Below are 12500 nucleotides of genomic sequence, written 5' to 3' on the forward strand. Positions count from 1 at the left end.
TCCTCACTCGGGGGAACAATAGGTCCAACCAGGTCGATTGCCACTCTCTTAAACGGCTTGTCAATTAATGGCATCTTCTCCAGGGGAACCTTCGGTACGGAACCCTTGTTAACTGTCTTCTGACATACATCGCAGGACTTGCAATAACGAGTCACGTCCCCTTGAATGCCTGGCCAATAGAACGCGCTTTGAATCTTATCAGTCGTTTTCTTTATTCCCATGTGACCTCCCATGATCGATCCGTGCGCTAGTTCCATTATTCGACTTCTCAGCTGCACAGGAACCATAACCTGCTTCAGGGGTTTACCTCCGTTCACATAAGGGTGCTTGTAGACGCGGTACAGAACTCCACCTTTTACTTCAAATGAAGTCTCAGCCTGGCCTCTCGCAACTACGTCATCTTTCTCCCAAAATGTCTGTAGGCTCTCGTCATCACGCTGCATTTGCTTGAGCTTTTCTCTATCAACTACGGGACTTTCTTTGGTATCTGGTACCTTCAACGGAATATGTTCTCCAGCTTTCTTAGCTTGACTTCTCGTGGTTACAGCACAAGCTTCTTGTACAGGAACTTGCCAGCTTGGGTCTGGGTCGTCAGCGGCTCTTGCGCCTGGTACATTACCAATAATTAAATCATAAACAGCATCGGGAAGACACTGCGCTTCCACCTGGCCCTTGAGATAAGGTGTATCAACATCAATCTTTGCGATGGGAACTTTCCTTGCCGTATTGTCAATGAGTAGCATAACATTAAATTCGCCAGTAAACTGATCCTTAGACACAAGGTCCCTCTTTACTACAATTCCACTACAACCAGTATCTCTCAGGACATCAACGGGCTTCTCTCCAACTCTACCTTTCACGACAGGCATTTTACTTCTCACTCCAGTCAACGGTTCAACACAAGCACTACTTAACAATGGAATCTTCTTACCACAGGCTAACAGCAACTTATCATCTTTAATACAGGCCTTAACTTCTTCAACAGTAGGTTTATCCTCAGGTGGCTGAACTAAACAACTGGCACTCACTTGACCACGCTGCCCAGGGTTACCATCCTTACTTTGTCCTCCTGATCTGCGTCCACCTGTTCGACAGTTTCTAGCTTCATGTCCCTGCTTACCACATAGGAAACACTTTCTTGTTAGGGTTGGGCAGTTGACGGCTTTATGACCTCGGGTGTTGCACTTAAAGCAATGCAGAGCTGGTGGATTAATCTGCATGTTCTTGGCTTCGTCCCTCTCAGGCTGTACTGTTGGCTTTCTGCTCGTTGAGCTGAACAAATGTTTACCATGAGCCTCCAAGTACTGGTCAGCGATCTTCGCAATCTTTGCTAGAGTTTCAGGTGCCCTTTCTCGCAGGTGAATTGCCAAATCCTTAGGGCAAGAGTCAATAAATTGTTCTTTCACGATCAAGTCCTTAAGACCATCAAAGCTTCGCGCAGTATTCGAAAGCTCTAGCCAACGTAACAGGTATCTGTCCAGTCGTACAATAAACTGCTCCGGACTTTCGTCAACTTCCGGTTTGGATGCTCTAAATTTTCGACGATAGCCGTCTTCGGTAAGGTCATATCTCTTCATTAACGCAATCTTTACCCTGTCATAATCCTTAGCTGCGTCCTCCGATAGACGTGAATACACTTCTAGTGCCCGTCCAGACAACAGAGCACTCAGCTTCGATGCCCATCCATCTTTTTTCCACTTAGCTGTCTCGGCAAATCTCTCGAACCTCTGCAAATACGCGTCCAAATCGTCTTTACCATCAACAAACGAGGGGAGTTTAGGTGCCTTAGCCCGATCCTCTCTCACTTCAGGACGCCCGTCAGCACTCTCCACAGCCAAACGTGCAATTTCCAGCTCATGTTCTCTTTTTGCGGCTTCAATAGCCTCTTTCTGTTTCAGCAGCTCGGCTTCCATCTCCAATTTTCTTAGTTCGCGTTCTTGTCGTCTAGTTTCTCTCTCTTCATCTTCTCTTCTGCGCCTTTCCTCTTTTTCTTCCTCTTCCTTTCTTTTATCCTCCTCAAGCATTCGACGTCTCTCTTCTCTTTCTTCTTGTTCCTTTCTTCGTTCTTCTTCAAACTGTCTACGCTTTTCTTCTCTTTCCTCCTCCAATTGTCTTCGTTTTTCTTCTTTTTCTTCCTCTTCCCTCACAAACTCGAGAAGCTTTTCTCCTTGCAATCCGAATTCTTTCCCCATCTGCAAAAGCTTTTCCATTTCCATAGCAGATTTCACAGCAAAAACACAATATACTCTCTTGCACAGTTCTTCTTACTTTTTCTGTAACTCCTTCTTGAATTGTCCTTTCCTGGTTTCTGTAGTCAGCAAACAAATGAATTCCTCTCCCGGACAGGCCCCCAATGTTACGAGTTCGAATGTTTTGAGGAAAAGTAGTTCGCAAACTAAACTGAACGCAGGGTTGTCGGAACAACAACAAGAAGGTTTATTCCAAAAAATGAACGTAGTTTCCACGAAGTAAAACTCTGAACAACTCGTATTCGACAAACTTACACGGCCTCCGCCAACTTGAATAAACACAGCTTCTGTCACACTTGAATAAACACGGCCAACGCCAACTCTCTTCGCTTGTGAAAACTAGTTAGAAAAACACTCCGCTTGGACTCGTCTACTTATATACTCTGACAATAAACTTCTAGAACTTTCTAAAATAGTAATGAATCTAATTATAGAAAGATTACAAAACACACCGATTTAGAAACGCTTACGTACAAACCTAAATATAAACAAATTACAAACTCTCGCGAAGGGTCTAGAAAGTAACGCTTGTCACGCAATACTATTTTTCGTAACAGTCCCCCTTCGACGCTATAAATTTGTTGGCTACTTTTTTTGCTTTTTCTTCTTTCTTTCTTGGTGGAATTGGATATATCGGAAAGCCATGGGCAGAAGAGACACAAAGCAATCACATGCAATAAATCCTTCAAACTAAAAAAAGTCACAATCAATCACTGTATTTTGCTTACTAAATGGAATAATCGATCTGTTGGCATGTCAATTACGCGACATAAAGTCCGAAAACGCAATGTCATAAATGCATTGTCCTAATTTTTGCGAACAAAAAAAATGCTGGATGTAAAGTGTAGTATTTATCATTTTAGGACATGTAGTATAAAAAAAAAACTAGTTTAATTTTTGTTCAAGTCTGAATTTGAATTAAAAAACGATGAAAATATTGTATACAACAATACCTTGTAAATAAGTTCTAGGTGTCGGTAATGTTAGAACTATTCTCGATCTTTGAATGCCAGAATTTTTGCCCAGATTTTTTGCTCATTAGAATGCACTTTGTTTAGTATTTACAGACTTTGCCAGTCAAGCTGGCAGAGCGCCACAACAGCTTGCGCCAATTACTGTGGCCCCCTTTTTTTACCCTCCCAACCATGATACTCAACAGAAGACAGACCACAACACCGGGAACTACGTGCCCTACTCTTAGCGACAAGTGTGTGGGTTCTTTTACGTCCCACAGGATTATAGACATTAATGAAGGGTTGTGAGACGGGACCTCCGGATTATCGTCCTTATCCGAGAAGACTTGAAAGTCTAACCATTTGCAGAAGTAGTTACAAAGGCAGCACTTTCTCCTCAGTTATTTAAAGACCCTGAGCGTTGGTCCGGCCGGAGTTGAACTCACGACCTCCCGCGTGACAGTCCGGTGCTTAACCAACTGAGCCACCGGTGCGCGTATTAATTTAGTACATCATAGCAAAAACACAAACTATCCAAATTCACTTTATTTCAAACGGAATTTCAGAGATCTGTTTACAACCCCAGCGCAGTAAAAACATGAACTGTTACTCAATTGGCATGATTTCTTTTTCGGTTTTAACAGTACTTATCGTAATTTTGATTCTTGTTTGATGCTCAACTACAGTGTCGTTTTGTCGTTTAAATTTGCAAACGTTCGTGTGGCTGTCGGACTTTTATCAAAATTCATGCTAATCTTGCCGCTTCAGTAATTCTCGCAAGACGAGTGTCTCATCTCTGGAGACGAGTGTCTCATCTCTCGAGATGAGAGTCTTGTCTTGCGAGAAACGAGACAAGACTGGTAACTTACTTTTGAGCAGTACTGTATATGGTCCACTTACATATGACCTTGGAGCACAGCATACACCCAGCTGGAATCAGCTGTATGTTGTTTGAGGAAGGTGGAAAACTGGAGTACATGTACTTGGGGAAAAACCTCTCTGAGCAGAGTAGAGAGCCAACAAACTGAACCCACACATGGCATCAAATCTGGAAATCGAACGTGGGCCACAGTGATGGGAAGTGAGTGCTCTCACTGTTGTATTCTGTGCTTAACGATAAATCACAACCGCATTCAAGATGCATTTAAGCTCAAAACCTCACTAATAACATTCTCCCACTCTCCTAATATCCCGTATGTCCATCACGTGACCGACACTACATCCCTCCTTTTCTTTACAGAATATAAAGCATGTTCCTTAGTGGTCAAACACAATCCAAACGCTGAGTTCAAATCAATCAGTCGCAGTTAGTCTCAACCCAAAAAAAAACATTGTCCTTGAGGTTCAAGACATATTATACTAATTTTTTTTCCTTTGCAACAACAACTTAGTTCAATCTCCAAGAGCAGATAATAATCACTGTTCACTGTTGATCCCATTCCCCGTAGCAATCCGGAGGGTGTCTGTTGCGTTACAGTCTTCTGTCCATTTCATGATGATCCACTGGTGGCTCTTCTTCATGATCACTACTTTTATCAGGTTGCTCTTCTCTTGTGTTAAATTTCTCTACTTCTGTGACGTTCCTATGGTATTGACCTTTCTGACTGTTTTGCGGGGACTGAATCACCACACTATTACCCTTTCTCTCAATGATTTCATAAGGTTCAGGCTGAAAATTGGTTGACAGCTTGTTCGTCTTTTTCTGCCTTAGAAGCACCTGGTCTCCCACTTGGAGATCGCAAGGTTGAGCACCTCTACTTGTGTCTGCATAAATCTTTGCCTTAGTCTTCTTTTCCCAGTCACGGTCTCGTAGTTCCTCATCATTTACTGCTCTCTCGCATAACTCTGGCAGCTTTGTGCATATTCTTCGGCCAAACAATGACTCTGCCGGGCAGACTCTGGTAACACACATGCGAGGTAGTGAACAAGCTCTATCTTCCAATCTTTACCTTCCACTTGTGCGATCCTCATACTCTTGAGCAAACTCCAGTTTTGTCGCTCTACCTCACCATTGGCTTGGGCCCATAATGGAGTAACCTTACGGTGTAGAATGCCATTATCAAGAAGGTACTTCTCAAATTCTTCGGATCAGAACTGCGGTCCGTTATCACTCGTTATGCTCACAGGTAGACCATGGACAGCAAATATTCTCTCAAGACGCAAGATGATCTGGGACGCAACAATTGATGTCAAGATTTCTACTTCATAGTATCTGGTGTAATAGTCAACAACGACCAACAGAGACTCTGCATGTGGTATCCGCCCCAAAAGGTCGAAAGAGTGGGCATCAAAGGCTCTAGTGAAGTAGGTTGTCTGACTAATTGACATCCATGGCAGGACCGAACATAGCGTTCTGCATCTTTGTCTATCTCAGGCCACCAAACTTTTGTTCGCAACCTTAATTTCATGGCAACTATCCCCACGTGACCCTCGTGTGCAATAGACAGTACCCGCTGTCTTAAACTACGGGGGATAACGATGCGGGTCCCCCGCAGAACTACTCTGCCCTTGATACAAAGTTCTCCTCTTACTGGAAAATATTGAACTGTTTCTTTGTTGTTCCAGTCACCAACACAGATGCACTGTCTGACATCAGAGAGCTCCTTATCGTTATGTGAATGCTCTTCCACCTCTCGTGTCGTCATGGCTTTTGGAGTCCCTGTCTGGGCTACGAATCGCACATACTCCTCTGCAACATTCTCTATCCTCCGCCCTTGCTGGTGGTTCCAACAAATCAATCTGGATAAGGCACCTGCTATGTTTTCACTGCCAGGCTTGTATTGACTGTGTAATCAAATTCTTGCATGGGCAATACCCAACGTTCAATGCGCGCTGGGGGATTTGACTGCTTGGAATACAGAACTTCCAACGGTTTGTGATCTGTTATAAGGTGAAACTTGGTTCCATACAGATAAGTATGAAAGCGCTCGCAGGCCCATACGATGGCTGGCGCCTCTCGCTCAGTTTGGCTGTATATGCGTTCAACGTCAGTAAGGCTGCGACTAGCATACATAATCACTCTGAAGTCACCTCCTTGTTTCTGGGCAAGCACAGCACCCAACCCCACCGGGCTTGCATCAGTATAACATGTGTCACAGCTTCTTTGTCGTAGTATCCTTGAACTTCTGCTCGGATAACTCTTCTTTCATCTTCTGAAAGGCTGCAGCACACTTTTTCATCAACCTTCGCCGCGGTTTTGAGAGACTTGCGAGATCTGGAATAAATCTTCCACTGTAATTCACCAGACCGAGGAACGACCTGACTTCAGAAACAGATTCGGGCTCTCTTGCATCTACCACAGCTTTCACCTTGTCTGCCATCACTCCTACCCCACGGCTCATGGCCCATGAATGTCAATTCATTCATGGAAAACTGACACTTCTCCAAGTTAAGGGTAAGGCCCCGTTCACGTAGGCACATCATCACCTTTCGCAGTCATTCGTCATGTTGTTCCTGAGTCGCACCATGCACTATGATGTCATCCGAGATGTTATGACTCCCTCAATGTCTTGCAACGTCTGCTGGATGACCTGTTGATACTTTTTCTGGGGCTGATGATATTCCAAACATTAGTTTCTTATACCTATACAGGCCTTTGTGTGTAATGAATGTTGTAATTCCACGAGACTCTTCTGACAATTCAATTTGGTGGTACCCCCACCTTAAGTCCAACTTGCTGAACACTTTACTGCGGTTCATGTCTTAAAGCACTTCGTTGATGGTAGGGATAGGGTACCTTTCATGTTCAACTGCACAGTTCGCTTCCCTCATATCCACGCAAAGTCTCACCTCCCCGTTGGGTTTTGGAACAACCACGACAGGACTGACCCATGAAGACGGCTGTTAACTTTCTCAATGATATCCATGCTTTCCAGCTGATCCAATTTCTTCTCAATCTTGTCTCTCAGACTGAATGGTGGTTTGTGCAGGGGCTGTACCACAGGAGTGGCGTCATCTTTAACGTGCAACTTTAACTGGTACCCTTTTAGCTTCCCTACACCCAGGCTTTTAACCAGGATTTTGAAAGTAGGAGTCCAAATTTTATTTGGGCCTAGGGGGGTCTGGGGGCATGCTCCCCCAGAAAAGTTTGAAAAATTGAAGCCTCTTAGACGTGATTTCCGCGATTCCGACAGCTGTAAACGTCTTTCAATTTACCTATTAAACCGCTGTTTTTCCTTGATAATTTTACTAAGCTATCCTTTCCTCAACTTACCTTGTTTAACATTGAATTATATTTGGGACAGGAACTCCACTTGTTATGAAGAGTGATTGAAATTTGAAGTTGTCAAGCCATGATTTACACGAAAGAACAGATATGCGTGGCTTTGTTGGTCGAACTGCATTCTGGTCTACAATCTTTAACTATTCACCTACTATTAGTATTCCTAAAGCAATTACGATGATTGCACATGTTATTACACCAAATGGCTATTTTGTTGTAATGCCCGCCAGATTTCGCTTGAACAGAGCAGAATACAATCAAGCGATTACAATAACATTTGTAGCCGCGAGATCGTCTTACCGAGTTGGAAGGCGCGTGATCTTTGACTCATGTCCTCATAAATGCGCGTATTTATTTATAGCAGCCGGCAAAGTAGCCTGGGGATGACTTGGTAAGTCAATATCACTGAACAGCGGCTTTGCCTGTGAAATCGCTTCGCTCAACTTTGATTCATTTGATCAAAACAGAAAGGAAACTCGCTAAAAAAGTGTTCATATAGAAGAAAATACGACAGCAACACTAAAACAACTCTTGAGAGCAAAAAGAAATGTAACTTTTATTAATTTATAGACACTGTTTTGTTACATTAAGCACAGAAGTTCGTAAATCGCCGCCCAAAACAGGCCGTCGAAAATCTCCCATTTCTGAGAACTGGCCGTCCTTTGGACGGCTGGACCGCCGCCTGGCTAAAAGCCTGCCTACACCTTGAAAACATTCTTTAAATTCTTCCACAATGTCGATGCTTATCATATTTATGGGAGTTCCTATTCAGAGAACCCCGAGCTCAGTTGCTGTCTTTCTGCCAAACAAAGGCTGTCCTTTCCCTTCAATCACTACAAATTCAGCTTCACAGACACTTCCGCACAGGACTACTGTTGTCTCAAAACAACCGATAACTTTCAGAGGCTCACAACACCCATAAGCATACAACTTCCGATCGCATTTCTGGGATTTACATTTGATTTTCTGGGATTTCAGCATGTCCTTATATTACATAAAGTGCTCACACCAGAATCAATAAGCACTTCCACGGATACACCTCCAAGTTGAACAGTTACCATCCCACCTATGTTTCCACTGTCCACAGTGAATGCATACTCATCGTTGTCGCTGTCAACCCTGGACGTGCTGTCACAAATTGAGTTCACACCATACTTCCCCTTTTTTCGCACACCCTGGGATGAGAAGTTTTCCTGGCTTGATACGTTTTTGGTTTGACAAACTGCGGCAAAATGCCCTATTTTATGGCACTTCTGACATTCTGCGTTTCTCGCTGGGCAACATCTATCACGACTGAAATGACCTTCTCTGTCACACTGGTAACAGCTGCCTTTCCCTCCACGTATTGGTCATCGGTTTCCTTATGATAGGCCTGATTTGTTGTTCTTAGCCACACATCGCTTTCAATTGAATATCTACGACCTCAAATGAACGAGCAATTTCTTGGAGTTTCGCTAGTGTTAAATCGGTTCCCTTTATCAACAGTTTTCGCCGCAATTCTGACGATCGGCACTTATCAATGACTTGACCACGAATCGGCTTGTCAGCATTTTCCCAATTGCAGTTTTCGGCTTGCTTTCGTAATCGAGTAACAAACTGATCCACTGTTTCTCCTTCTTCTTGTTTGAGGCTTTGGAAAATGTGCCTTTCGTAGGGCTCGTTTAATTGCATGCTGAAATGGGCGTCAAGAGTTCGCAATGCTATCTGATCTTCGTCAGCGCAATCATTTTCTCCTTCTGCCGCTCCTGGATCTTGCAAGGTTTCGAACAATTCCTGTACTTCAATTCCGGCACAATATACATGTAATTTAAGAAAACCTTTTTTTCAGTTACTGTTTGTAATTCCTTTTGCGAGGATATAATATTTGAACGCTTTTTTCCATTTTTTCCAACGAGGCGCTACTGATGTAATTATAGCACCTTTGCAATCGAAGGGCAAAAGTCCTCCAAACTCGTAACTTGGTGTTAAAACCAATGTTGTATTCTGTGCTTAACAATAAATCACAACGCATTCAAGACGCATTTAATTAAGCTCAAACCTCACTAATAACATTCTCCCGCTCTCCTAATATGTGACCATTGGTTCGTGATGGTGTGTCCATCACGTGACAGACACTACACTCACCATTGCACCAACCCTGCCCCCCTAATTAAACCAATAACCCATTGCACCAGCACATTAAATTCCATGTGAATGAGACCTTGAGGATGAGTAACTAGTCTTGTCATCAATCAGTCACAGGTGTCACATACATGTACAATGTTACAAAATTATAATAATCACTGAGATCTTACCTCCCCCAAGTGGTTCTGGGACCTGAAATGCAGGATCTTGAAATGGAGCTCCAATGCTCACAAGTGGCCGTAAGGTCACATGACCAATCATGACAAGTGATGACACAAGAAGCGTCACATTCCTACAGGCCTCACGTGCCTCATTCCCTGTCATCTCACCAAGCATCAACAACAATTCTGACAGAAACAAGTAGCCAAGACAACTTCGGAAATCAGCCAGTAAAAAATGAGAAATTTCAGATGAGTCTTTGAGACAACAAACCAAGGTAACAATCATTTCTACAAGTTCCAGGGGATTAACTTGCTGAATCTTCCGCATGTTCATGATGCACTGTGAAAAGCATGATTTACCTGAAAAAAGAAGGCCATATGACATGAGGTAAAATAATAAAAATATGATTTGAGCAAATGAAAAGAAAGGAAACCAACCCTATGAATTTTTTTGTCTCTCCGTGTACAGCCATAAGCTTTCAGCTTCAACAACAATGGAGGTCCTGGGAATGAGGTAGTGAGGGGTGTTGTAGAGGGAGTGGGTATAAGGAGTATTCAAGGAGGGGACTACCTGGTAGGTAACGGAGGATAGAACTGTAAAGGTAGGGTGGGGTAGGATAGAGGCAATGGGGAAAATCAGGGGGGTAGGAGAAGTAGAACACTTCTGTCTTACAGAGCAACACCTCATATCAGAACTGGTGTAAGACCTTGCCAGCTTATGATGGGCAGAGAAATTCACACCCTTCTACCTACATTGGAATCTAACTTAAAGCAGGTTCTACCCAGCCAAGAAGCAGTTGCCAGAGAGGATGAGGAAACTAAAAAGGACCAGTTGTGGGATCTCTACATCCTGGGTCAGAAGAACCACCACAGACTGTGACACCATGCAGTGTGACATGAGCCTTGTCAACTGTACCTACCTGTGCAAGTGAACAGCCCAGTTTACTACAATCAGAAATTAGGACTTCTGGTGGTTGCAGTGTTAGAAAGCCTATTTAAAGACTTTGTTTGATTGACTGATAGAGACATTTTTAAAGTCATATCTGAGATGTCTTAAGATAGTCATTCTGTTTTCTTTCAAGTTTTAGGATGTGTTTGTTCCCTCTTATTTAAGTTAAAGAAAATCGAGGAGGGAGATGTCACGTGAATGCATGTGCTATGGAGACTTTTGGGATACTAGTGTAAAGATAGAGCAACAAATACACATTGACTGTTTTGTAGAAATACAATGTAAATGTTTCAAGAGTTAAACGGAAATGCCTTCCAAGTGTCAACACGATAACTTATATACTCCACAACAAAATTTAAAAGTATTAAAGTTGACCATAAATTGCATGAGGCAAATTGTTCAGGTACAATACCCACAGTAAAAAAAAATAATGCAAAATTGTTCTCATGATAAGGAAGGCTGTTTTTTGTTTGTTACAGTGGATTTTTGTCTGTGTAAAAGATGAGTCAAACAAGAGAAATGTGGCAGTCCCTGTTCCTATAATTTTGTCATACTGCAATAACATAACTAAATTAAGTAGTTTTAGCCCCCAATTTGAAGAAAACACTCAATGCTTACTGCCCTAGGAGTTTCCAAAGGGTAACTATAACCCTTTTAATTTAATTACCATATAGGGAAGATATCGTTGCTGTCACTCATTGTCATTAATGTGTCAACCAGAGCCCCATTCACTGTCGAAACAAAAGGTCTATAATTTGTTCCTTTGGTTGGCAAATTTTTATAACAAAAGCAGTGTTTGTAAACAGATATCTTCCCTATAAATTTGTTGGTCAAAAGAATTCATTAAACAGGCATTCTCAAAACGATTCAATTCACTCCTAATAAAGGTTTGAATAAAGATTGAATGAGTGCAAATTATTTCAAGACTTTCGTTTCAAAAATTGTGGACAAAACACGTGTTTTCTATTGGCAAATACATGAGCTTAAATTCTTTTTGATTAAAATGTTTAACCATTAAAACATAACAACAGAGATTATTAAGTCAAAAACCAATAACTCGGTAAATCATTCAAAACCAAAACAAGATCATCGGGTCGCTAATGAAGAAATATGCACGTGTACAAGGATGAATGACAATATAATGATATTGTATCATACTTACTGTGAATGTATTGGACAACTTCCCTGTCTAAACCATACCGAGTTAAAGTCATTAATATTTCTGAAACACAGCTCCGCCATTGTACATTATGTTTTGGAATCGGACAGGAAATCGCAGTAAAAAGCAAAGCCAGATCATCTGTATGTACAAGCTCACGTGAGGTGGCAGTATAGTTGCAAAGTTTCACCAACACTTGAGTGTATAGTTTTTTAATTGTTAGCACATCGTTTCGGACGTCTTCGCCTGTCTGTCCGTTAGTTTCATCAAGCAAGGGTAAATCGTAGAATAAATACAGGCATTTTACCATATTGGAGGGTAAACTGGCCGCCACCATGCATTCAACAACAGGGGTATCAGCTGATGCAAGAATGTTCAGTGTATTCAATAAATTCCACCCGGAAACAGTATCCTCAGCAGAATCTCGCATCAGAAAAGCAATAATAGATTTACTGGCAAAATCATTCGGTTGATTGGCTGCTCGACGACGAATTTCGCTCACCATAAGTCGAGAAACGTGGGCAGAAAATTGGCAAACATCTCCGAACTTCTCTGTCATACTACTCGCCTTCGCTTGCCCAAAAACCTTGCAAAAAAGGGGCAACATCATGTACAACTTCGATTCCTGTTCGCGGATAGTTAGTGGAACAGGCGAGTGTAGGAATTCCATGAAAAGTTTTCTT

At 42.3% G+C, this 12500-nt stretch overlaps 1 protein-coding gene across 1 annotated transcript in view; it reads right to left on the minus strand.

The window, feature by feature from the left end:
* The window catches only part of LOC138004551 (WD repeat and FYVE domain-containing protein 3-like), an 88026-nt gene that overhangs the window by 75257 nt on the left and 269 nt on the right, over nt 1-12500 (minus strand). Inside the window, exons 1-2 of the mRNA XM_068851103.1 lie at nt 11821-12500; nt 9719-10069 (exon numbers count right to left, since the gene is read on the minus strand). The exon at nt 11821-12500 is cut by the window's right edge and continues 269 nt beyond it. Of these exons, the coding sequence (XP_068707204.1) occupies nt 9719-10069; nt 11821-12500 (1031 nt within the window). The remainder of the gene's footprint in view (nt 1-9718; nt 10070-11820) is intronic.

Source organism: Montipora foliosa, chromosome 5 (genome assembly GCF_036669935.1).
Source record: "Montipora foliosa isolate CH-2021 chromosome 5, ASM3666993v2, whole genome shotgun sequence".
Taxonomy (NCBI): Eukaryota; Metazoa; Cnidaria; class Anthozoa; order Scleractinia; family Acroporidae; genus Montipora; species Montipora foliosa.